Source organism: Phoxinus phoxinus (assembly GCF_949152265.1).
Source record: "Phoxinus phoxinus genome assembly, chromosome: 20".
In the NCBI taxonomy this organism is placed as follows: domain Eukaryota; kingdom Metazoa; phylum Chordata; class Actinopteri; order Cypriniformes; family Leuciscidae; genus Phoxinus; species Phoxinus phoxinus.
In genome coordinates this window covers 20,854,875-20,882,010 of record NC_136895.1, presented here as the reverse complement: position 1 = coordinate 20,882,010, position 27,136 = coordinate 20,854,875, and the positions used below count along the sequence as shown (strand labels likewise).

General features: G+C 36.6%; 4 protein-coding genes across 9 annotated transcripts; 3 read left to right on the top strand and 1 right to left on the bottom strand.

Annotated features, from left to right (window-relative positions):
* Nucleotides 1-320: 320 nt before the first annotated feature.
* On the top strand, nt 321-6,176 carry abhd14a (abhydrolase domain containing 14A). Of its 6 annotated transcripts, none has more exons than XR_013795369.1 (6): nt 321-494; nt 846-1,114; nt 2,305-2,420; nt 3,534-3,769; nt 3,850-4,387; nt 4,429-6,166. XR_013795369.1 is itself a non-coding variant. In XM_079593171.1 (5 exons), exons 2-5 carry the CDS (start codon nt 846-848, stop codon nt 4,030-4,032), a joined length of 804 nt encoding a protein of 267 aa, XP_079449297.1. In that variant the 5' UTR covers nt 328-494; the 3' UTR covers nt 4,033-6,166. The 6 variants fall into 6 exon arrangements, 3 of the variants coding, with proteins under 3 accessions (XP_079449297.1, XP_079449296.1, XP_079449298.1); XR_013795370.1 differs by having other exon boundaries at nt 367-560; XR_013795371.1 differs by having other exon boundaries at nt 371-544.
* Nucleotides 6,177-6,945: 769 nt separating this feature from the next.
* Nucleotides 6,946-16,013, top strand: mfsd14a1 (major facilitator superfamily domain containing 14A 1). Its single transcript, XM_079592916.1, has 12 exons — nt 6,946-7,255; nt 8,626-8,721; nt 8,941-9,003; nt 9,086-9,213; nt 10,611-10,725; nt 10,813-11,031; nt 11,857-11,970; nt 12,117-12,188; nt 12,276-12,388; nt 12,540-12,637; nt 12,704-12,858; nt 14,030-16,013. Exons 1-12 carry the CDS (start codon nt 7,178-7,180, stop codon nt 14,234-14,236), a joined length of 1,458 nt encoding a protein of 485 aa, XP_079449042.1. The 5' UTR covers nt 6,946-7,177; the 3' UTR covers nt 14,237-16,013.
* Nucleotides 16,009-23,897, bottom strand: sass6 (SAS-6 centriolar assembly protein). Its single transcript, XM_079592915.1, has 17 exons — nt 23,491-23,897; nt 23,281-23,341; nt 23,120-23,199; nt 22,874-22,978; nt 22,625-22,796; nt 22,464-22,541; nt 21,124-21,243; nt 20,743-20,934; nt 20,470-20,664; nt 20,291-20,380; nt 18,898-19,077; nt 18,739-18,820; nt 18,430-18,548; nt 18,149-18,295; nt 17,033-17,115; nt 16,861-16,955; nt 16,009-16,761 (listed from the first exon to the last, which is right to left on the bottom strand). Exons 1-17 carry the CDS (start codon nt 23,553-23,555, stop codon nt 16,688-16,690), a joined length of 1,938 nt encoding a protein of 645 aa, XP_079449041.1. The 5' UTR covers nt 23,556-23,897; the 3' UTR covers nt 16,009-16,687.
* lsm7 (LSM7 homolog, U6 small nuclear RNA and mRNA degradation associated) lies at nt 23,851-26,855 on the top strand. Its single transcript, XM_079592917.1, has 4 exons — nt 23,851-23,933; nt 24,186-24,276; nt 24,379-24,450; nt 25,670-26,855. Exons 1-4 carry the CDS (start codon nt 23,928-23,930, stop codon nt 25,810-25,812), a joined length of 312 nt encoding a protein of 103 aa, XP_079449043.1. The 5' UTR covers nt 23,851-23,927; the 3' UTR covers nt 25,813-26,855.
* Nucleotides 26,856-27,136: the final 281 nt, after the last annotated feature.

The window sequence follows — 27,136 nt, the reverse complement described above, 5'->3', positions numbered from 1 at the left end:
GTTTGAAGAAGGGAACGCAAGAAAATATTATTACATCTGAACTTGTGAAATCCTTGCCCTGCAACTTGATACAAGAAGTAAAAACTGTTTGAAAAGTAAAATTATTCTTACATTCTAATAGCCTCAAATGCATGTAAAACCAAAATATATTGGATGGGATACTGAAAAGTTATAAATATGGGGGGAAAAGCAAATAATTACCTTTTTTTTAAATTCTCAAAAAATATTGATTCGCTTCTTACCCTTATATATCTATTATTCCAAATGGTACATTTATGGGGGAAGAAGTTATGGAAAGACAAACTTACAACCACAGGACTGAACACAACATTCAAACGGAACCATCGCACACGTTCACGTGTTTCCACACGGAACTATTATTGTGTGTGACGCATTAACGCTGCTCTGCTCACTACGTGCGAATAATGATCTATCTCAAACTTTCAGGCAGTCATCAATTATTGGATATTTACATTATTTCTTAATTTTTTTAGGTACGTACTGAACGCGCGACACAGCTCTTATGTTTTGTATTCATCGGCAGGTTGGTTAGAGCTGCAGTACGTCTGCGCACTTTATATGATTGACGCTATTTAGATGTAGACTTTTATGCATTAACTACAAATTACAAATATGCATGCTTTATTTTAATATGCAAGTATTTTATATATTCGAATTTTGCATTTAAGGTATTGTCATGTATTTGATTCATATATATTTATGTCCACCGGTTAAAATGGAGTCTGGGGGTTTAATCTGCTGTGATTAATGAGATTAATGTGTCTTCCTCGTGTCATCTTGTTAAACCGACGGTGTATGTTGTAATTAAATGGGTTTCCATGCAGATGATGAATTTCTTCCGCAACCGTCTGGTGGTTTTGGGGCTGGTGTTACTGGCCACGGTGCTGCTGTATCTGCTGCTGCCCTCCATCCGGCAGGGGAGCATGGAGCCGTCTCTGGAGGTGCAGCAGCGGATGGGTCTGGTCCCCGCCTCTCCTCCTCCGCCGTCCGGCATCAACATCACGGTCAGGACCGGGCAGCTGCCCGGGGACCCGCCGCTCTTCTTCCGGGAGGCTCTACCCGTGGACAGCGCCGGACGACAGATACTGCCCAGGTCAGATTATAGTTAAAATTTAAATTCCACAGTTATATAATAGCGTGTAAACTGCCCAAATAAACTGCATTTTTGGCACGTTTCTACGTGTACAAATTGACGTAAAAATTTAAAAGCTCTATAGAAAAGAATATTAACTGAATCGTTCCTCAGTTTGTGACAAATACAAATCGAATGGCATTGTACCAGAATAAAAACTTTAAAGTTACACTATGTGTTACAGTGTAATTATACATTTAAGTACTGAGTAACAATAATTAACTACCGCCTGGTTTCACAGACAGGGCTTAGATTAAGCCAGGATTAGGATTTAGTTTTAATCAGGACATTTAAGTAGCTTTAATAAACGTGCCTTATATAAAAACATTACTGGTGTCAGATGCATCTTGAGGTAAATCAATGGCACTGACATATTTTAGGATCTGTCAAGTCAAGTTGCTTTTAGTTTAAAGTAAACATGCATTTTAGTCTGGGACTAGGTTTAAGCCTGGTCTGTGAAACTGATGGCTAAACGTGCAATTGTGAGAAAAAAAGCCAGAATTGTGACAAGAAAAGTCATTTTCTTTTTTTTATTCTGTGCTGGAAACTTCCATACCTTGCCCCTTAGACTTCCTTTATAAAAGTGTTTCACAATAGTGATATTTTGCATGCAAAAAAGCTTTATTATTTATTGTCAATAGCATAGAGATGTATGTAGCACAGCTCACAGAGTGCAGTAAAATCAGCATGAAATGGAAATTCACCTAATTTATTTTCTAAACGCATGTTATTGATCTTATTCTGAACGATTCATCCATGCATGTTCTTTTTTTTTTAAATGGGAATTTTTCATCAAAAATGTTACATGCTGTCCTGGTGAATTGTCAGACTTCTCTCAGGTGACGTATGCCCGATTTCTTCAATCATTTAGTCCACATAAACCTGCCCCTTTCTTACAATCGACTGCAAGCTCGCATTCAGATCCATCCAATCAACTAATGGATGCAACCAAGTCCCCTTTTTTTCCCCCCGATAATTTTTGATAATCCTTTTGTCACAATACATAAGAAAAGATCTGTCGCTATTGACTGGTATTTTATTGGAAACTGTGGTAACCATGGTAATTTCCAAACTTGCTAAATTCTGCAATTAAATATTTTGATACCATTTTACATATTGTTATGCTGAGTTTCGTATCTTCTCATCCCCAGGCTGCAGATGGTGCTGCTTCATGGCCAGGCCTTCACTTCTAAGACCTGGGAGGAGTTGGGCACCCTCAGCCTACTGGCGTCCAACGGGTACCAGGCGCTCGCGCTCGACCTGCCCGGTATGAGCTCTGCAAACTTATAAGTAGGGCTGCCCCATAATGTTCAACTAAACATTAGTCGACAAGAAGAGGCTTAGTCCACCAATATTTTATCAGTCAGTTCCTTGTGGTAATTACAGTAGGACGGGCGGGAAATCAAAACGTTCGCTTATCATCCATCAACCTCAAATATGGCTTATCATTTGAAACTTGTAAGAAGCAACTTTACATGTCCGCTCGCTCTAACGTTAACCTAGATAAATGTGCGTTATTATTAGGCTCATATCCAAGTGTTGGTGCGGAAGCTAAAGTATAGCGCGCTTTGCTGCATGACATGGAGGCGCTGGCGCGTCACTCTTTTTGACTGACTTTTTTCCAGGTTTTTTTCCTGATCACAGCAGAAACAACTTGAAATTCTCTGTAATTTTTGTTCATAAAGATAAGAGTAATGCATCATTCGAAACTAAACTTTTATTCGTGTAAACTCACAATAACAACAAAACGTTGTGCTTTTGTAAAATAAAGAAAAGAAACAGGATGCGCTTTCTGTCGTCTCAGTCTCCGTGAACTGGAGCGCGTCACAAAAATGAACTGAAACTCAACGTATAGGCTACTTGCCTCACAGACATGAGAAATATATCTATAGAAAGCTCAAAATATCAAAAACAAATACTCTCTGATTATATAATCTATATTAAGGGGCATTTCTCTCGAAAGGCGCATTCACTAGGCTGCTGCGGAGAAGGCGAGTCAGCATCGTCAACTTCATATTTGCAGCCGACACTAATTGTTTATTAATAAATGATTCAAATGTCTCCTTGCAATTTTTTCCCGACACATTCATAATCATTACTTATGCCAGTGCTTTGTGGAAAGCTTAATGCGTGCACTTGAGCGCGGAATATATTACTTCTCTATTAAATATTCATAATGGTTTAGCATTCCCCAGTATAAATTTAAGTAATTAAATTAATATAAACGTGCGATTAGTCGCCTAATAGCTTAAATGGATGACTACTAGTCGACTAGAAAAATCTTTAGTCATTACATTATTAATGTTCTTCATATGTTGCATATTGCTCATTTATTGAATAGATATAAAGCTGATCACTTAACCGACTCGCTCCTCCTCAGGTTTCGGGAATTCTCCAGATTCAGAGTCGGTAAAGTCGGATCAGAGTCGCGTGGACTTGCTAAAGCGTTTTCTGGAAGCTCTGGGCGTGCGAGCGCCGGTGTTACTGAGCCCGTCTATGAGCGGCCATTACGCCCTGCCGTTCCTCCAGAAACACAGCGCCCAGCTGCACGGCTTTGTGCCCATCGCCCCCGTGGGCACCCGCGGCATCACCCCACAGCAGTACCGCGACATCCAGGTGCCGTGTTTCTTTCCAATCATCTCACACTTAGGAGTTCCTTGACTTGTTTTAACTCTCACTTCCTGTATGTATGACAGACTCCAACGCTGATCGTATATGGGGAGTTAGACACCAACCTGGGCGCCCAGTCGCATAAGAACCTGATTCAGCTGCCCCATCACACCGCGGTGAAGCTGGCGGGAGCACGACACGCCTGTTACATGGACAAACCCCGCGAGTTCCACCGCGCTCTGCTCGACTTCCTCAGCAAGCTCGACTGAGGGACGGAACGAGTCAAACGATTGTGTGGGAAAGACTACTAGAAGAAAAAGAGAGACGCGAGAAAAGAAAATGATGAACAGGGCTGTGGTGTAGCTGTAAATCCAGTCCTGAAACCTAAAACAACACCGGAACGTTCTATCACGCATCTGTCCATCCACATCAACTCACTCCTTATTATTTCCCTTTTGTTAATATATATAAAACAAACAAATCTTCTGCAGGATTACTATAGGACAGCTTCTTTTGTAGATTGTAAACATCTTCTTTTATAGGTTTCTACACTGTTGCCATGGATCCCTCTTGTTTTTACTGTTGTTACTGTAACAGCCTGCCTAAAGGTTGTTATGGTTTCCAGTCTGAGGGTTTTTCTGTAATGCAGCTGCCATGGTTTCCAGTCTGAGGGTTGTTCTTTAATGCAGTTGCCATGGTTTCCAGTCTGAGGGATGTTCCTGTAACACAATCATCATGATTTCCAGTCTGAGATTTATTCCATAACACTATCGCCATGGTTTCTGGTCTGACGGATGTTCCTGTAACACAGTTGACATGGGTTCCTTTCTGAGGGTCTGATGGTTTCTAGTCTGACAGTTGCTCCAATAACATGGTTGCCATGTTTTCTAGACTGAGAAGTGTTCTTGTAAATCAGTTGCCATGGTTTACAGTCAGACAGTTGTTCTTGTAATATGGTTGCCATGGTTTCCGGGCTGAGAAATATTCCTGTAAATCAGTTGCCATGGTTTACAGTCAGACAGTTGTTCTTGTAATATGGTTGCCATGGTTTCCAGACTGAGAAATGTTCTTGTAAATCAGTTGCCATGGTTTACAGTCAGACAGTTGTTCTTGTAATATGGTTGCCATGGTTTCCAGGCTGAGAAATATTCCTGTAAATCAGTTGCCATGGTTTCCATTCAGACAGTTGTTCCTGTAACATGGTTGCCATGGTTTCCGGGCTGAGACATGTTCCTGTAAATCACTTGACATGGTTTCCAGTCTGACAGTTGTTCCTATAACACAGTTGCCATGGTTTCCAGTCTGACAGTTTCTCCAATAACATGGTTTCCAGTCTGACAGGTGTTCCTATAACACAGTTACCATGGTTTCCAGGCTGACAGTTGTTCCTATAACCCAGTTGCTATGGTTTCCAGTATGACAGTTGTTCCTATAACACAGTTGCCATGGTTTCTAGTCTGACAGTTGTTCCTATAACACAGTTGCCATGGTTTCCAATCTGACAGTGGCTCCAATAACATGGTTCCCATGGTTTCCACCCTGAGGATTGTTCCTGTAACTGAGCTGCCATGTTTTCTGGTCTTGGACTGTTCCTATTGTAATGTTGCCATGGTTTCCTGTCTGAGGGTTGTTCTTATAATATGACTGCTATGGTTTTCTGTAACAGCAAGGGTCACATAATGCCAAAAATCATTGTCATATATAACCCTCCATCTCAAATTCGCTTGACAGGAAACTGGAGTCTTCAATCCCACAAGAACATCTCAGAGAAGAAAACGGTATTTGTCATTTTCGGTTCGTATATGTATGTTTTATCGTTGAGTGAAGTCCAGAGTGTTCACACCAGCAGTTGGCACATACGTTATCACTGAATGTAGCATGTTTTTGTGTGGATGATTCACTATACGGTTTTAGATGCTCAAAAACAGAGAGAAAGGTTGCAGTATTGGATGCTTGTAAATTTAATTTTTCATTATCAGTAGTTGCCAGATTTGAACTGGCAGTAGTTTAATCCTCGCAATAAAAGAAAATTTCCTGAGACTGCAGAGAAGAAAAATGTTCATTAAATGATAGCGGTATTACATTACTAGACCTAAAAAATGTAGGTTATCATTACATATTTATTATTTATTGCTTAAAGCTTCTACATGACAGAAACTGTATTGTGTGTGGTATTTATGTGCTGTGGTCTGTTGTTTTTTTGTTTTTTGTTTTATAGCTTGTAAATATGAAAATGTTGTAGAGGACAGTGAGGCACATTTGACCTGTGAATATTTCTGATATCCCAAATCTTCAACCTGAAGGGATTTGTCATTGGGACTGAATTCAGATTCCTGTGTGCATGGTACTGCAGAACCATCAAACATGCTTTTGTTCAATGCAAAATAAAATTCTTTAACATTGACGTTTTGCGTTTGTGATTTAATGGACATGCACACGAGATACGTCCAAAATTTTTAAGTGGTTTGTCATCTGTAATGTAGTTAAAACCACTCCATTTTAACTGGCTTATTCATGAACACCCTATTAGGGCTTCAATGTTCAAGTGTACTAAATCAAGTCAAGCCCTGCACCTACTATATAGTATGTGAAAAACAGTACGCCAACAGTGTAGTCTGTGTGTCTGACAGCTAAGTATTCGAAAAAGAACCTCATCCAGGTACGTGCCATCCAGTACTTGAAATTCTGACAAACTTATTTAGTCACATACTGTTTTTTGTCTACTATATAGTATGGAAGTGTGCGATTTTGGATGCAGCCAGTGACACTGGTAGGTCACATCATTACAGTAACAACATGGAGGATTAAGTACGTCCAGACTACGATACTGCCCATATCCATTCTATAGAAGTACATTCAAATTCAAATGTAGTAACTATTCAGTATGCGATTTTTGATGCAGGGAAAGTTTATCAAATAAGTAAATAAATAAGACATGCAGTAGTGATTTCTGGTTAAACTAAAAATATATTAAATATTATAATAATATTATTGTTAGTGTTTTTTCCCGTGAACTTCAAATAAAATAGAAAAATCATAAAAATTAAGCTTTGAAGCTAAAGTGAAAATAGTTTATATAATAAATATAGGTCATAATTAAATGTAATTTCAAATATACTGGCTTTTGTTGCTTTTTACCTGCTGTTTACTCGTATATTGGTGTTTTGACCACGTGTGCGGGCGTGTCCAGGCGGAATCGAATGATGCCGACGTCATCACGCACACCATGCGTCTCTCTTCGGGAAGATGGCTGCTGCTGTGTACATGATGCCAAACTGAATGGACGGAAAACAAACCGATATTCCTATAATTCCCCCCTCTTCCCTCCTCTACATCCCGCTCCGCATCCATGCGCAAGCGTTCACGTTAAAAATAACCCGATTTTAACCTAGTGTGAAGAACTAGGATGATAATATGACCCAGAAAAAGAAGAAGCGAGTGAATCGCAGTTTGTTACTGGCGAAGAAAATCATCATCAAGGATGGAGGAACGGTGAGTGTTCAGATTTAACCACAATAAACTCTTAGACACGACGGTTTAGGTATTAAGTAGACGTGTACATAATTATTGTGTTAATGTTGTAACGAAAAAATGCTTTGAAAATGTATTGAAGGAGTGTAACTTCAAATCTTGTCATTCATCATGGCTGTAAACATCAGCATTTACTTCCTGTAATTACCAATAAATCATACTAGCACGCATATATTTCAAGATTAACGATTTAAATCACTACATGCGTTATTATATTAATGTTCAGATGTTTTGATTACACATTAGTGGGGGTTAAAGATGTCAAGCTTATCTGTCATTACTCATGGCTGGCTGTAATATTTTTTATTTTTTATTATAAATTATATTATAAACACATAAAACGGCTTAACAAGACTTAAATTGTTATATGGTTCTCTATTATGATGACGTTTAAACAAAATATCAATAATATTGCTAGGCATAAAGTTACCATGTTTTGTGCGTGATAACATGGTAGATCAGTATTATGCTATATTGTTATTGTTATAGTATAGCAGTATAATTTGTATAGATAGATATGTGAAACTTGTCTATATCTATTGGATATGAATGTATTTGTCATGAAATGTAGGCCTATCTCTTGAAAGTATTATTTATAAAAATGTAATTTTCGTTTGTTTTAGTAATTTTGCTATGTGCTTTTGTTATTTTTTTAAATTATTATCTCAAATTGATTTAATAAGCTAGCTTTATTTCAGGTAGTTATCAAAGCAATATTTCTATTGCTAATATCTAATCTAATATATATATATTATATTTTTGTGGAATGTTTTCATCAAATATTGTTTTTTTTTAGCTTTATCTATTACTGAAAACATTTTTTAATCGTTTTTCAACTAAAAATAGAATTAATTTACACATTTACGACAGCGTTTTGGGGGCCTGAATATGCAAACTTTTTGAAAAAAAAAAAAAAAAACAGGTGCAAGTTTTTGAAAATGATACCGTTATTGTCTCCGTGTATTGTCCTGTTCACTGACTGGCAAGATCAGTTACACTTTTGTTTGGGTTTTGTTATCAAAATTGTAATCTATATATGGTCAAAATTTGAATCTAGTTCCTTTTTATGTTTATTGTTCCTTTTTTAATAAGTTTTATCTTGCCTACAGTACCTAATAAGCCAGAATCAGCACAGGTTAACTTGGCACCTTAAAAAATATTGCATCTCTTATATTGCATTGTAAATATTGGTCTCTTAACCTCTCGTTGGAAGGATTAGGCCACACGCAGACCTTATCTGTTGTGAAAACCAAACCGAAGCTTTATGGATGTGTAATAATGCCGGTTGGTTTCCTGATGTTCTTGACCGTCTCTGGTTCTTCTCTCTCCAGCCTCAGGGCTTCGGCGCTCCCAGCGTTTATCATGCTGTCATCGTCATATTTCTGGAGTTCTTCGCTTGGGGTTTGCTGACAGCACCTACTTTGGGAGTAAGTTGTGGTTGTTTGAACCAGAAATAAGCTTGTTTCGCATGAAGAAAAAACATCGTAATGGAAGCGAGATTTTATTTTCATATCAAGTGTCGTGTTTAGAAACCCTTTGTATGCCCTTGTTATTATATTGAGTAATATGATCATGTAAAAAAAGTTCAAAATACACTTGCATTGCACGTCATAACCGATGCGCTTTTGTGTGTCATGTGACTGCAGGCTCTTCACGAAACATTCCCGAAACACACGTTTCTCATGAATGGCTTGATTCAGGGGGTTAAGGTATCATCTTTAACTTCTTCCTGTAAAATGTCTATTATTGAGTCGAGTTCATAATTCATCAACTGCATGCTTTTGTTCACAGGGCCTGCTGTCGTTTCTAAGCGCTCCTCTGATTGGTGCTCTGTCAGACGTGTGGGGAAGGAAGTCCTTTCTTTTGCTCACTGTGTTCTTCACGTGTGCTCCAATTCCTTTAATGAAGATAAGCCCGTGGTATGTTACTTACTAAATATTTTGTATATCTATTTGGAAAAAAACAATACAATAAGGTCTCATTTGTTAACTGTAGTTAATGCATAGCTAATATGATCTAGCAGTGAACAATATATATTTTTAAGCATTTATTAATCTTTGTTTGTTAGAATATAACTGTTTATTGTTTGTTCATGTTAGTTCACAGTGCATTAAGTAATGTTAACAACAACTTTTGATTTTATTAATGTATTAATAAATGTTGACTAAGATTAATGCTGTAGAAGTATTGTTTATTCTTAGTCCATGTTAACTAATGAAACCTCATTTTAAAGTGTCAACATTTATTTTTGTGTATACATAAATAAATAAAAAACATATACCGGTACTTTTAATTTAATTTTAGAATAAAAAAATAATAATTAGACATGGAAATGAATAATTTTTTTTACATTTTTATGTTTAAGTTTAGCAGGTTTTTGTATTTTCTCTGAAAACAGTGATCATTAAGTATGATTTATCTACTATGATAATATTTATTCATACTTTTAATTAGACTTTATTTTCAGTTTCAAAATAAAGTAGTTTAGTAACATGCTTTTGTCATTTTTATTAGTTTTAAAAATTTCAGTTTAGCTTTAATTTAATTTTATTTAATTTTTACTTTGAGTGATTTCAGTATTTAATTTTAAATCTATTTAATATTTAACTAATTTGAAACTCATCTTAATTTTGTAATTATTTTAGCTTTTAAATAAATCTTAAAAGTAGTAAACGAAATATACACAAAATTAGGGATGCATGATTTATTTGGCTGATATATTTTGAAGCCTATAAATAATGTATAATTTCCTTCATCTGAGAACTTCAGATGCGCATGGGTCGCCATGATGGTTTTAAATGGCTTGAAATATGATTGGAATCATAATGGAAAGGAAAATGGTTATATGCAACATAACATATGCAGCTTTACTCTGTCATTTAGGCTACATAAAATTATAATGAGAACACTACTGTAAAAATTTTGTGAATTCTTATTATATCATATAAAATTATAATAAAATGTGGATTTATATTTATCAGCCAATGTATCGGTTATCGGCTTTCAAATATAAGCAATTATCGGTTATTGGTATCGGCCCAAATTTTCATATTACTACACAAAATGTATTAAATTAAATGAACATTTATCTGCAAACATTCTTTATTTGTCATATTAGTTTCTGTTTAAAATTCACAATTTGTATTGTAATATACAATATATTGATTGTATTATGGTATTAATAAGGTTAATATCATAAGATATCCTGATAAGCCAATATGGGTCATCTCAAAGAACCCAAATATCTGTGTGTTTTGTATTTGTATCTTAAATCACATGCACAGAAAGATTTGAAAGCGTTCTTGTTGTTTTTCAGGTGGTACTTTGCCGTTATCTCTGTATCTGGAGTGTTTGCCGTTACCTTCTCGGTTATATTCGCCTATGTGGCCGACATCACTCAAGAGCATGAGCGCAGTATGGCTTACGGCATGGTGCGTTTACTCCTCATCATCATCATCATCATCTCTCTTTATGCCCCTCTTTTTTTCGCATTAACTTGTCTGTGCTTTTTCTAAAAGGTCTCTGCCACGTTTGCGGCGAGTCTCGTGATCAGCCCGGCCATCGGCGCGTATCTGAGTCAGGTTTATGGAGACAGTCTGGTGGTGGTTCTGGCTTCTGCCATCGCTATGCTGGACATCTGCTTCATCCTGGTGGCCGTGCCCGAGTCACTTCCGGAGAAGATGAGGCCGGCGTCCTGGGGCGCCCCCATCTCGTGGGAACAAGCTGACCCTTTTGCTGTAAGTAGATTTGACCTCTTTGAACTTGCTCGGTGCAATAATATTACAATCCACTTTTCACAGTCCAGTCAAGTCCCGAACCGGTTCCTACCGAATAATGGAATTTATTACAGATGTTAAATGCACTGCAGATGCAGAACCTTCAGCTTGTTGAGTGTGGCTGGAAACATGTATTGTATATTTTAAAAAGAGCACAACACCGCTCATATCCTGTGTGGTTTTCAATAGGGAAGTATTTTACGCCCATTCGGCCCTCGACAGTTTGAGATGTTGACATCATGGAGTTTTTAAAGCTGTACGCTGCTTACGCATGTCATATAGGGCAGTTTTCACATGTGGTTTGCTCTGAAGAGTTTCTGCGAAGCCTGTTACAGTTTTCCACCACAGTGTTCTTGGTTTTGATTGGTTAATGTGTTCCTGTCAATTTTGGAAGACACAGGTCTGTTAAACTTGTGGTCTTGAAACTTAAATTAATTTAAAATTGAACCATCTCAACGTATCATGGTTGCGATACTTTAACAAATAGGGATACATCAATATTAAAATGGCACCCTGATAATTTTTTGTATTACATCGGCCAATAAACTGATAAATGGCTGATATTAAACACTAAAACTAAAATCTGTGATTTTAAATGCATTATAATAGTATTTTAAAGGATTACTTTTACAGTGTTAAATTATTTAATTATAATGTATTCATATTATTTTTAAATGGGTAAAAAAAGAGTAATGAGCATGTACAATTAATCCATTTTTTATATATATTAAAGTGTTACATTGGCACGCAGTTTGGTTCTAACCGGGAATGTGTTTGTCTCTACAGTCTCTGAGGAAGGTGGGTCAAGACTCGACGGTTCTGCTCATCTGTATAACAGTGTTCCTGTCGTATCTGCCTGAAGCTGGCCAATACTCGAGCTTCTTCCTGTATCTGCAACAGGTTCGTCAGCGGACAGATTTGGTTTATCTCTGTGGTTAATCTTTAACTCGGTTTTTAATTGTGTTTAGTGGGTCAGGTCGAGACTTGTTTAAAATCCCGATAACAAACGGAACTGTAAAGTTTTATTGTTTTACCCTCTTATCCAGATAATGGGATTTTCCCCTGAAAGTGTCGCAGCGTTCATCGCTGTTCTAGGACTGCTGTCTATTGTGGCTCAGGTCAGTAAGATACATAAAGGATTTTTACTTCATTCTTTTATAATAGGGATGATGTTGAATGTGACTTCTTCTTTTTTTCACCTACAGACTGTAGTGTTAAGTTTACTCATGCGTTCCATCGGGAACAAGAACACAATTTTGCTGGGCCTGGGATTTCAGATTCTGCAACTCGCCTGGTACGGGTTCGGATCTGAGCCATGGTAAGACCAAAAGCCTCAGTGTTAAATAAGTCATGAAAAAAATAATAATAATGGCATAAATTATGGCCTTTTTCTTTTTCAGTTGAACTGTTGCTTTAAGAATAATGTAAACAGTTATGAGTTTACTAGTGACATTTTTCCTAACTTCCAGGATGATGTGGGCGGCCGGAGCCGTTGCCGCCATGTCTAGTATCACTTTCCCTGCTGTTAGCGCCCTGATTTCCCGCACAGCTGATCCGGATCAACAAGGTAGGTTTTCTTGAAGTGAAGTTACATTTTCTTTGAGGCCGACTGCTAAAGCTCATGTTTCTGCAGGCGTGGGTCAGGGTATGGTTACGGGAATCCGTGGGCTGTGTAACGGTTTGGGTCCGGCCCTCTACGGTTTCATCTTCTACATCTTTCACGTCGAGTTGGACCAAGTTCCAGAGAAAGACAAGGATATACCGCATCACCATGATCCCCACCAACAGGTAAGCTACCGCACATCGTTGCATTAACTGAACTATGTTGAATGATGTTTATGTTGGTTTTAGGTTTGTTTTAATAGTTACATGTTTTAAAAAAAAATAATAGTTGCTAAAGTTAAAGTGCTGAAGTCCAATGCAGCTAAACAACACAAGTATAAAATACTTGCAAACTATTTTTCATAGCATTGCATTGCATAATTCTTTTGAAAAAAGTTGGATACCTGAATTAATTTGCAATTACAAACAAAACCTAGCCTCCACAAATCAAACAGAATAAATTTGTTTTAATTGATTCTTAAACCATTTGCAAATATTCAAGCAGAACGTGTTTGTTGATAATTGCTCGTAGAATCATTCATAAATGTATTTTGTTTGTAAATAAAATATGATTTGTGTCATTTTTGTTATTCTCTGAAAAAGTTATATACCTGAAAAAATGGTTGAATACCTTAAGTTATTTGGTACTAATTTGTGTAAATTGCTTGTAAAAGTATTTGTAAAAATTCAAGCAGATTGAGTTCGTTGTTAATTGTTCGTAAAACCATTCGTTCGAATTTGAGTAGAACCAAATTGTTTGTAAAATTTGCAGATTTGTCATTATTCTTTGAAAATATTTGGATACTTGAAGGAATTGTGCAGCAGTATCTATTTGTGTACATCGCTCATTAAACTATTCTTAAGAAGTCAAGAAGAATAAGTAGTTTGCAAAGCCGAGCAAATTTATGTAAATTGTTCATAAAACTAATTTGAGCAGAAACATTTTGTGTAAATTGTAAAATTGCACATTTTTCATTATTCTCTAAAAAAATTATATTTGGATACGTGAAGGAATTGTGGAGTACCAATTTGTGTAAACCATTCTTAGGAAGTAAATAGTTTGTAAAACTATTTGCAAGAATTTAAGCCGAACAAATCTCTGTAAATCGTCAGTAAAATATTTATCTAAGCGATTAAAAACTCATTCCTGCCTCCACGTGTGAAAATGAGTGAATCGTGACTGTACGGAATTTCACGCACAGTGTGAAGGAGTTCATAGAGATGCATTTTAAAAAGTAATTGCGCATATTCACGTTACGAACATTTGGGTGTAGATACGCCTTCATCATAGACTGTTTTTGGAAGAGGTCTTGCCATTGTGTTAACCGTGTTCCCGCCTCATGTGTTCCCCTCACAGAGTTCAATAATCCCAGGACCGCCGTTCCTCTTCGGCGCATGTTCTGTGCTGCTGGCGCTCCTGGTGGCTCTTTTTATTCCCGAACACCCCCATATGGGCACTCGTGCGGGCAGCTGGAAGAAGCCCACATCACCCCACGGGCACTCGCACAGTCCCCACCCGCCCGGAGAGGCCAAAGAGCCCCTCCTACAGGACACTAACGTGTGATCGGGTGTTTCCATGTGGCGGTATTGGCCACACCCCCTAACCGTTGAGAAACGAACTGCGCATGGAGGCTGTTGTCATTTATTGAAACGTAAAGCTATATCGAAGGCATGCACAGTCTTGCACCTAGAGCTCTACCTTCCTGCAGAGTTTTGAACTTGCTAATTAAGCATGACAATTACGGACAGGTGTGTGAACTCTGCAAGAAGGAAAGTCTCTGATTAAGACTAGGCGTCCCTATTGTATCATGAATAGAGCACCACTTTTTAAAAGAAATGTATATAGAAGAACATATATTTAACGATGGTTCTGTCCAAAGGCACTATTGCATTGGCTTGTATTTATTCTTTTTTTTTGCCTTTTTCTTTTTTTTACGTTGCTCTTTTTTTTGTTGATTTATATAGTTCTTCATTTACCATAGCTCACTCAGGGACATTAACCCGGTCAGGAATGTTTCCGGACACAAGGTGTTCTCCTTATCAGAAGGGCCTAGCGAGAACACGCATACATACAACAGGCGTCATTCATGAAACGCAAGTAGAACGAATTTGTGAAATTCACATAGAACAAACGTATCTAACTCGTTCGTAAAAACATTCGTAAAATTTTGAAATGGAAAAAAAAAAGGTTGTTTTCTAAAACTATTTGCAAGAATTTGCGTAGAACAAATTTTTCCAAATCATTCGTAAAACCATTCGTAAGAATTTCAGCCAAACGAGTTTTTGAGTGGAACAGATTGGTGTAAACCATTCATAAAACCAATTACAAAATTTGAGTAAAACAATTTGTAAGAATTCATGACGAAATAATTTCTGTTTGTAAAAACATTCATACGAATTCAAGTTGAATGATTTATGTAAATTGTTTGCAAAACTCTCGAGTTTGAAATTGTTCGTATAAGAATTTAAGCTAAGCGAATTTCTGTAAATCACTTTCGTTGGAATTCATGAAATTCGCTTCTTGAGGCCCAGTGACCTTTTTTTAGGGAGTGTAATTGTACGGATTTCCACGTGAATGGCCTTAACGGAGTTCAGTTTCAGACTTTGACAAACAAACATTGCATTGGAATGATTGTGGTACAGCTTTAAAGTTTCTTTTTTTTTTGTCGTTTGTTTAAGCTGACGCCTGTTTTCTTTATACCACTTAGAATCAATGGTGCCTTCCCCAGCTTAAATTGTTTTGACGGAAACTGGTGAATTTAAGTGATGCGTGTGTAACTTCCGATCAGCCTCAGCCTTTCTTATACAACTGAAGTTGAGTTTCGTAAAACAGCGGTAGAGCTGACTCTAAACCAGTAGTGAAACTGAAATACATGGCGCGTCATTTGTCTGGATTCGCTTTGGCCTTGTGTAGAAACATTACATTCTTTTACGAAAAATATGTACGTTTACGCAAAACACTTCCTAAATGCCAACTGACAAAGTAACATTTGAGAAAAAGGTGAGATTTGCCAGTGGCCTTTCTATATTTTTTGGTTTTCATAGACAGATGAATGGCTTGTTTTAAGATACATTTGACCAAATTTATATTTTATTGACATAAGACAGATGAGTTCATCTGTAATATTAGTTGTGTGCTTTGGATATTTATGAGATGATTTCCTGTAATATATTCTCTTCGTCTCAGAATACAGTGTGCTTTTTTTTTTATGTTCTGTTTGTTGTGCCGTCTTCATTATAAATTTTAACATGGTGTATTGTTTTTTTTTTTGACCGACCAATGTAAATATGTCAAAGTATCTAAACACGCATTTCAATAAAAGTTGAATATTTTTGCTGTATGTGCGATTGCTGTCTGTTTTTATACTTCAGTTCCATAGTAAAAACACAAACAATTTTTCTAACTGCATATTAGAATTTATTCACTTGTCCTAAAATTTCACTACCGATGAACAAGCAGCCAAACTGCAATCCATGATAAACAGATTACAAAGTTCACTATATTAAACCATAAATACAATAATATAAATGTACACACAATGATATATATATACAGCTTTACACAGCAAACCACAGTCAAGTTTGTCATCAACCAGTCAAGTACTTTAAATCTTTATACCTTGAACGAATAGCACTATTTGAGAATACAAATCGGCAGCTCTGACAGTTTGGCAAAAGGTGAGTTCATTCTTTCAGAGACAGTTCATGTATGGCACAAACAAGTTTAAGACACTGAAAAGAGGTTTTTAGGCACCATAGACTTAAAGGACCAAAAACAGCACCATTATAGTTTGATATAATTGGTCCCATGTTTAGGGTTATCATTCAAAGAATCTCTTCATAAACAGATTGAGAAATGGGTTTAAAAATAAATCCGTTTTAATAAGTTATTGAAAATATTTGAAACAAACAAGACCATCATATGCATGGATACTTTGCAATGCCTTCGCATCTTAGTAGCGGCGTTCACATAAACTGTAGTGATGAATCGAGGTCCGTATAAACGTGCTGTCCGTCATCCTGGGAAATACGCAGAAGCTGCGGCCGGTGTCGGTTTTGCTCCAGCCGTGTTCAAAGGCTTAGGGACTTCTGCAGGTAGAAGGCATTTATATTCAATATAACATTTACTCAATCTCCTCAAAAGTATAGCAATTAGGAATAACTGGGTAAAATCTTTTTGTCGCTTGCCTCGGTTTAGATGCATGCTGGGTAGGAGACCGCGGAGAGGAATGCTGTCGTCTCGTCTCTCGAAGTACTTGGAGTCCAGACCTGCAGGCTCTCCGCTGTTCAGATCAGAGACACAGCTCAGACACAAGGCTATGTTAGAGATCAGGAGTAACTGCATTAAAGAGGAACTCACTTCTCTTTATTGGAAGGCTGGGCGAGCGCAGAGGGACTCACTTCTGCTGCTGAAGGTTTGCCGCTCATAGGGTTAAACTGGACCTAAAATTTAGGTTTAGAGCATTATTTATTTGAAAAAAGAATTCAACACTGCCACTGAAAACAAAGTTTTTGATCACAATGATGGCTACAATCTGATTTTTAGGAAGTCAAAATTTTATAACAATATTTTATAAAAAATTATATATATTATACTAGTATATATATATATATATATATATATATATATATATATATATATATATATATATATATTGTAATATTGTTAATCATTTTATTTTATGATGCTACAATCTGATTTTTAGGAAGTCAAAATTGTATATCTTATAAAAATTATATATATATATATATATATATATTATATTGTTCATTTTAACAACAATAAATTCTAACAATATTTTATACAAATTATATATATATATAAATGTGTGTATATATATATATATATATATATATAAAAATATATATATAGAGAGACAGAGAGAGAGAGAGAGAGAGAGAGTAATATTGTTGATAATTTTATTTCTTTTTACCAATTATATATTTTATGCTATTTAAAAAATAATATTTAATTTTTTTATATAAATCTTTTTTTGCGTGCGTGTTAAAATAAATGTTATACAATTGTTCAAAAATATGATAAAAGTAAATTTTTATAAAACATTTTTTTTAACAAAATATGTAATTGGTGAAATAAACGTTATAAAATGTTGGAACGCTGCAATATTTGCTCAAATATGCATCAAGAAGATTTTTCTGTCATTTGGGATGCTACTCATACATCTTGTTCAGCTCCACATCGAGACGCCAAAATGGCAGTTTTCTGTTCTCTGTTGCTATAATAAATATGCTACTTTCTAACATCATTATTGTAGCAACCCATGCAGATAAAACACTAGGACGGAGTGTCCAATTTATTGTTGTCAAATAAAGTTAAAAAAAATAAAACAAAGCAAAACAATCAGAATTGTGTGCAGTGTGAACAGAGACTATAATAGAGACAAGCAAACCACAGAAAAACAGGAGATGCATGAAGGAAAAGATGGTATGAGAGAGAAGAGGAGACGAGGCCTGCCTTTAGTCCAGACGTCTGATTGTGCAGTGTCAGGACAGAGCGAGCTCCTGAGCTCACACAGGAAAGAGGAAGAGGATATTTGGAGTTTATCGTAGAGGTGATGGGGAAACCCTGTCCCAAAGACGAGGGGAAACCTTTGCTATCAAGCTAGAGAAGAGAAGAACGGCTACATCATTTCAAAGACAAGTCCAATCTGACATGCAAACTGATTTCCAGCTACATCAAGCAGACAAAAAACCCTATGGTGGAGTTTATGCTACATTTCAGTGATGCGCGATTACCATATTGTGAGAGACACTTCCTGTTCTCAGCCCTGCGGCGGGCGTCTCGAACATTCCCAAAGTTTCCTGCTTCCGAGAGAGCTGGTTCTCATTCAGCTGCTTGTTCAGCCAAGTTATCACTACATGAATGCATAAGGATACGAAAGAAGAAAAATACACTGAAAATTAGATAGTATATAATAATTCAGTAAATAAAACTAGAATACAAATTTTTATACTTAATAAAATAGATAAATAAATGTAAAATACATACATTTAAAACATTTACACATCTATATATATATATATATATATATATATTGAACTAACCGTTCTCATTGGTTTTTAACACTTCTCTGCTCTCGTCCAGTTTCTGAATTGTAGCTTCCAACTGCTCCTTTAATCTTGTTGCCTAAAAACGACAAAGCCTGTTGGTGAAAAGAAATGTTCTGGAACATGTTGGCGGCACATGTGGGGTTGATACGGTACCTCTTCCTCTTTCTGTCGGAGCCGTTGCTGGGCGTCCTGCAGTTCTCGCTGCTCCCGTTGCAGTTTCTCCGTAGTTTCCTGCAGGATCTTTTCTTGAGACACGGTCACTGTGTTCTTCACCTTGATCTTCCCCACCAGAGCCTTCAGATCCCCCTGGAGCTTCTTGATGATGCCGTTCGCCTGCGGTGGGAATTCAGGATTAATCCGACTGTATGCAGGGTTTCTGCAGGGTTCATGAAGGTACATTTGAGACCTTTTTAAGACCAAGTAAAGAAAATGTAAGTAATAAATTGAAGGGAACATAATATGTCAACATGCTCTCTAAATGAGAAACACAAGGAGCTGTATTAGCAACACTTAAGAGTTTGAAAATTAAACTTCTAAGAGATATTTATTCATTTTTAATTCATTTTACAAAAAAGTAGCTTGAGTAGCTCTGAATATGGCACTATATCCCCTTTCACACAGCACGTTGATCCCGGGAAATTGCCAGAGTGCCTTCTGTGTGAACGCAAACACGTCCCGGGATCGATGCCGGGCTGGGGACCTAGTAACATTGCCGGTATCAGTCCCGGAACGCGCTCTGTGTGAACAAAAGCCGTAATCAATGCCGTAAGGTGTGTGTCGTTGTGTTGACGCTGAAGATGGGATCGTTCGCCAGCTAGTGAAACGGTAAGTAATGCGCTAGTTTATGATCAAATCAGAGAAAATAAATAAATAAAATGCACTAGCGAGAGAGAAATCACAGCTCATAAGCAAACTTAAGACGCTGGAGACATTACATGTCACATCGATGTCACGTGTCTTTACGGGATATTTACGGGTTGTGTGTGAAGTGAACGCACGCACAGATTCCGGAAAATTACTGCCAGTGTGAATGAACCAAAATCAAACAATTCCGGGACAAATCCCGGGCAACATTATCCGTGTATTTTTCAGAATCTCTGTGGTAAAGGGACTTCCTCAGTATTTCTGTCTTGTTTTCAAATGTCTAAAGATTCTCATATCAAGATGCATTTACTGCAGATGACATACAACACGAAGTCTTGTTTTCTGTGAAATTGATCAAAATGAAGTGAGAACAAATAACTGCCAATGGGCTCAGAAAAAAATAATTTTGATAATTCATTGACAGATATTTGTTCTTGTTTTAAACAAACTCACTTACTTCAGTCCAGTTTTTCAAGACTTAATTTTACATTTGCATCTCAAGTGTATCTTGATTTAAAATTGTTTAAATATTTGCATTTGAAAACGGGACAAATGCAAATTTCATGCCATGACTTTCAGCTCTGATTTAAGACCTTTTTAAGGTAGTAATTTTGTGTAACTTTTTTTTAGCACCTGCAGAAACCCTGATATGAGTAATTCACAGTTAAATCCAGACGCAAACCTTGATGAGCTCCTCCGACAGGGATTTTACCGTGGCCTCCAGCTTGCCGATCTGAAGTTGCTTGCTCTCTGCATTTCCTTCAACAGAGTTCTAGCAAACAAACAAATAAAATCAATATAGAATGAACGAATACAAGGATCCGTTCCCGTCAGATTTGATCTCCGCAGAAATGTGCTGACCTTCTGCTGCTGTGTGGCTTCCAGCACCTCTCTGGTGCGCATCACGAGCTGGTCTTTATCTTTGATCTCCTGCTCTACGACAGCCACTCGCGTCTGCAGCTGGTTGACCAGACGCTCTCTCTCGTGGCATTCGGTGTCGAGGCTGCTGTTCTCCCTCCTCAGCGACAGAACCTGCTGCTTTGACCTCTGGCACTCCTGGACAAACAACACAGAGTTATGCCATCAGATTTTCTTGTGATTGTCAGACCATATCCTTCTAGATAAATATTGCACCTCTTCCAGACTGGCCAGTTTGGCTTTGAGGTCTCGAATGGAGGAGTCGCTCTTGTATTTCTTGTCGGTGAGCTCCCTGTTGGCCGTTTCCAGCTCAGAGACTTTGGTTTGGAGCTGCTGGGTGCTTCTGTGGTGAGACGACTCAAGTTCCTGTCGCAGCTGCTCGTTCTGCTGCTGCAGACGCGCTTGAGTCTAATAACACAATCCAAAAATACGTTTTTAGCTTTCTGATAGAAACTGGACTTTACATTACTATATATACTATTAATATATCTACACAAAGTATTACTCTATGTTCAAGCATTTTATATACATATAAAAACATTTTTTTTCGCAACTTATTGAAATGTTTTCCCCCATATCAAGTGCATGTCAGATCACCTCCAGAGCATTTTCACGCTCAGCTGTGAGGTCCTGCATGTGTCTGCTGGACAGAGACGTCGTTTGGGACGTCCATTCAGACCGCAGTTTGTCCAACTCTCGACTTTTCTCAGACAGGGTCTGGAGGATGAATAATAATAAAGAAAAATCATAATTACGTAATGAATAATTAAATTAATCAATATAATTACTATAAAAGCAAAATGGTTAATACATCATTATAATATAATTAATACGAATACGACATACACAGGTATATAGCAGCTATATAGAAAATCATATTGATGATTTTTATATATCTTCATGCCTTTAAGTAGATTAGATAGTGATAATATTGTTACATTTTGCGACAAAATAAAAGTCAAGCATTTGAGATTTGTTACATGTACCGTTTTACGTGAATATACTGTAATATATGCAGGTAAAGTAGGATTTTAATTTATTGCTGGGCAATAATACAGTTTAAGTTTTTTGACGAAATATAACAATCAAGGCGACTGATAATATAGTTTAAGTTTTTTGACGAAATATTACAATCAAGCTGGGCAATATTATGGTTTATATTTTTGCCCTTTTTATCAAAAAACTTAGCTTATGTTTTTTGATGAAATATAACAATCAAGCTGGGCGATACAGTTTATGTTTTTTGACAATATAGGAGATAATACAGTTTATGTTTTTTGACAAAATAGGTGATATACAGTTTATGTTTTTTGATGAAATATAACAATCAAGCTGGGCGATAATACCGGTATAGTTTTTTTGACGATATAGACAAAAAAAACAAAAAAAAACGGCTACGTTTTTTGATTAAAAAGGGCGATGATATAGTATGTTTTTTGGCTAAATATAACATATTAAGCTGGGCGATAATATATTTGACGCTTTATGACAAAATAGGTGATGATATGGTTTAAAAAAATTACAAAATAGGCAATAATATTACGTTTTTTGACAAAAAGAGCAATAATATAGTTTAATTTTTTTTTACTAAATATAACTATCAAGCTGGGCAATAATATAGCTTATGTTTTTTTGATGAAATATTACAATCAAGCTGGGCGATAACGGTTTACGTTTTTTGCCAATATAACAATCAAGCAGCTGAGATTTTATATAGTACACACCGCTTACCGTGAGTCTACTGTATTTATCCGGGTAAGGTTGGATATACTTATAGTAGTTGTACAATTCATTTTTGTGAATATTCATTTATTTGGTGATACTGACAACTATCAAGCCTGTGAGGTTTTGCTAAATTTATAACAATTTGATGGTTATATTATAAATAATACATATATTAAATTAACTTTAAAGAAACCATCTTGAATCGGACTTACTTGCTGTGCATAATTTAGCTGTCTTGTCAGATCTTCCTCAGTCTTTCTCAACTTCTGTTCCAACTGCTGCTTTTCTTCCTGTAAAACATATATATTAAAGATGCGTTCATCCAAGCAAGCAGGATAAAAACACAGTCAAAGTCCATGATGATGAGTTGCACCTTTACAGTAGACAGACAGGTGGCCAGATACTTCTTAATATCCGTGTCAGATCCCGGCAGCAGTTTCAGAGAGAGATGTGTGAGGTGTTTAAAAGCGTTTGTCTCCACAATATTAAGGTTTGAAGGACCGTGGTCGAACGCCGATGAAGCTGACGTGAGCTGCAACAGGAACCTGAAAAGAAACAGTTCTTACAACCAATACACATTAAGAAAAGATTTATAAGAGATAATATTCAGATAATCTCTCACCGTGGGTTTTCTCTGTCCTGTTCAGAGATGCACTGCTCAAGCAAGTCTATGAATTTCTGTGGGAATGATGTGAAGTCTATTAAAAGCCCTTGTTGTACTTTTAAGCTGTGAAGGAAAGTAAATAATGATTATTACACTGAAAATATCACATTAGTCAGATATTAGTCAGATATTACTGTGCTGACAATAGGTATGGATGATTATTTTATAAAAAGATCAGATCAGATCAGATCACTAACGTTATACCTCTGAAAATCCTCCTCTGATATCACAAGATTGTATAAAAAGTAAAGATCAGTATCATCCGTCAGCCGTACAATCAAATCCTGTTGATAAAACAAAAAGAAAGACATAAGACCAAATGCTTTACATTCATAAGTAATGATGTATAAATGATAATTTCTCACCTTCCTATGGACAGGATTTGTTAATAGCTGCAGTTCAATACTGATGCGAATGACTGAACGTCTGTAATTTAAAACAGCATCATTTATAAACACATTTAGACCCTTAATAGCCTCCAAAACACAATACTATAACATACATGACAGTTAAAGAAAAATAAACCCAAACACTCATTTTTGTTAACATATGTTCAAAAACACAATCACTATTACCTCTCATCGGTCTCTCTATTCTTCACCTGCACCTGTAACCTCTTGTTAAAAAGTAGTTCCGTCATTTTGAGTTCATGTAATAACACAAAAAGCGATAATAATCATTAAAAAAATCGCAGTTTATTCGTGTTTTTAAGTTATTGAACGAGTCATTTGTTTTTTCGCGCTTCGCTCCCGCGTTTGTCCGTTTTTCACCGGATGTGCTGAGCGCCTCAACCTAATCACGCGTATTATCGTATTTCAGCATATTTATTTTTTAACAATCGTAAAAGAATAATAAAAACAATTGAAGCTGTGTTTGATATATTTGTGGGTGTTTAAGGCTAACAAAATTAAAAAATCGTTTCTGTCGGAGCTCACCGGCGCGTGTTGTGATTGGTCGAGAGGCAGACGTCAAACGTAACGTCAAGTGGGCGGGGCGTAGAGGAGTTTTGAACATGGCGGTGAGTAGCGCTAACGTTTCCACACCGTTCACTTTATAAACGCTTGTATGGTCGCATGGGTTTTTATAAATAAAATGTAAGCACATAAATGTCTTGTGAACTCTGAAAGTTCAAATTGTGCTCTCTAGAGCCCTCTGGTTATTGTACATTTGATGTGTTGTGTATTATTGAGGAGCTAAGCTACATAATAAGACACGGTCTGATATATATTATACACAGCCCTGTTATATAATATGTGCTTTTAATTTGTAGGATAAAGATAAGAAAAAGAAGGAGAGTATTTTTGATTTGTCGAAATACATCGACAAACATATAAGAGTGAAGTTCCAAGGAGGTCGTGAAGGTGAGAGTTGCTTCATAAGATACAATATGGGGTTTAAATAATTCATATATTATGCTTAACTAAATATCTTTGAATTTAACATGAATTGTTTCCTATTTTCAGCAAGTGGTGTCTTAAAAGGCTTCGACCCGTTGTTGAATCTTGTGTTGGATGGCACCATTGAATACATGCGAGGTAAAATCTCTTCATTTATTTCGTCTGCCTTCTTCCTTTCTTCTTCCTTCCTTCCTTCAAACTGGGATCTGTGTAAAAATATATTATACCAAATTTGATTAACAAAAGTAAAATAAAAAATATTTAAAATTTCTCTGTAATAAGTAATGTAACATAATTGAAGCTAAGTATTTCCCCAATTATATTTTACACACAATTTTTCATAGTATAAATTGGGTCATTATACAGTTAACATTTGAAGTAGATCAAAAAAGTTCATCAAAGTTCGGGTTTTGTTCAAAATTCATAAATAACTTCAAATCTACTTCAAATGTTGACTACTGTACATGAAAAAATATATAGTTTAAAATATAGCTACTGTATATATTTTCAAGGCACATGTTCATGGAGGGATCATGAATATTCAATAGAGGATCATATTTGGTTCATGGCATCTAAGACTATGGTCACACACTGAGCCTTTGTGCTCAATTCTGATTTATTGCTCGGATCTTTTTCTTTTTTTGTATAGCTGTTCACATTGTTGTTTAAATATGGCCAATATCAGATTCCAGTGTGAACAGATCATGGGTCCTGGACTGACCCTGTATGCGCAAAAGAACAATAAAAAGACGACACGCAGCATGCTGTCATACGCATAGTTTTGCGTAAAAAAAAAGTTTACGCATTTATTTATAGTGTGCTGCAGAAGCCAGCAAATTTATGCGCAGATGATATAAAAAACAAAGAAGAGGATTGTAAAAAATATTAGCAGAGTTTTTAAACCGTTATGATACAAGCTCTTGTGTTTTGCTTGTATATAGAGCTGTTACTGTAATACTTGTGAGCTCTGACACATTACTCTCCTTAACTGACTACTTTCACGACTGTCTTGATAACAGCAGGTATGTCAAATCTTTTAAACGACCCCCATGAGTGCCGAATTGTGACGAATGTTGCTAGTCTAGAGCGACGTAAAAGTCGCATGAATTCCGCATTGCAAAACATCCGAGCTGTATCGGAGTTAGTGGCCCAAATCAGAATTGAAAAGATCATGAGAAAAACAGATCCGAGTCCCGTATGAGCACGGATTTGGGCCACATTTACCTGGAGTCTGAATGTAGCCTAAAAGATTGAAAACCCTTGCTCTACCTGAGCGTTTTTTTTTTTTTTTTAATTAAGCTTTTTATTCAGGATCGTTGTATATGATTTCTACTCACATCCTGATGATTCTGAACAGATCCGGATGATCAGTACAAGCTGACCGAAGACACCAGACAGCTCGGGCTGGTGGTTTGTCGAGGGACGTCCGTCGTGCTCATCTGTCCACAGGACGGGATGGAGGCCATTCCAAACCCTTTCATTCAACAGCAGGATGGATGATAATATTCAGATAATATGCATTTTGTAGATGTCTGGTGAAGGAAGCGGATAGTTTTTGTTAGGTCTGAAATCATGAAAAATGTAACATTTTGTATTTAGACTCAGGATAAATGTGTTTTGGTTAGTTTTGTTTCGGTTTATGAAACTCATGTTTTTTTTTTGTGTGTGTGTGTTAATAATGGTTTTGAATTATAAGGCATGTTTTCTGTTCATGAAAATAGGTGCGTAATACTGCCCTGGTTCTTTCAGTGTTGTTTTGCTACTGACGTTCATTTGGACCATAATAAACATCTGGGATTTAACCATTTCTAATTCAAGCAAAAACAAAGACTATTCCTGTACCTCAAAGGGTGGATCCCGCAGCTTTACCTATCCAGAAAGCTTTTGTACACACACACACACACACACAAACAGTTGGACATTGTCAGCAAGCTTTCACAGAACATCATTTGTATAATATTTTAAAGGCCTTCGGTTTCAAAACGCCTTGAGAAAACATTCTTGTTTACTTTTGTGGTGTCCTCTACTCTGTTTTACATTTGCAAAACTAATTCCTTAGATTAAAGACTCAGTCATGGACCCTTCCCTATTTGTGAGATTTTTTTCCTTTACTTTTGTTAAATTAATGCATACAATTTGTTACTGGGTATAACAGTAGAACTACTTTCACATACAGGTGATCATGCAAGTTCCTAAACTCTTGCGAGGAAACGAGGGTTTTTCCACCCTTTTTGATGGCTATCAGATTGAGATGAGCTATTCATGCTTCTTAGCACAGCCACAAAGACCTGCCTGTAACCTTTCTAGATTTACTTTAGGTGGGAAACAGTATGTACATCAATATAGTCACTAGTTACAGTATAGTTTTCACTCTGATATTTAACGCAATACGTGTGAGGCTAATCGAGTTTTGTTGGTCCCTTTATTTGTGATGGTGGTTTTCTAGCAGTTATGAATGAAAGGCTGTGTGTCTTGCCTTGCTGGTGCTCTTTTGAACAGCAGGACTTTCCAGATTTTATCAGTGCGCACTGGCACCCAAGTCTGGGCTTTATTGGGTAACACAGTTATAGTGGTTCAGGGTCTGTTAACTGATGGTTAACTTTAGAGGGGTCTGTAAGAGGAGCTGCTGTCTGAAGACGGGCCAACTCTTAATACTATTCCAGGTCAGTAGAAGTCTGAGGAGAGGTGGTCTAGTAAGCAACGTTGCAGCAGAATAAACCTGAGGTAAAAAAAAAAAAAAAAAAGATTATGTAAATATATATTCAATAAATAAAAAATACATCACATTCAATACATAAAAAAATATGAACATGTATAAATGTAA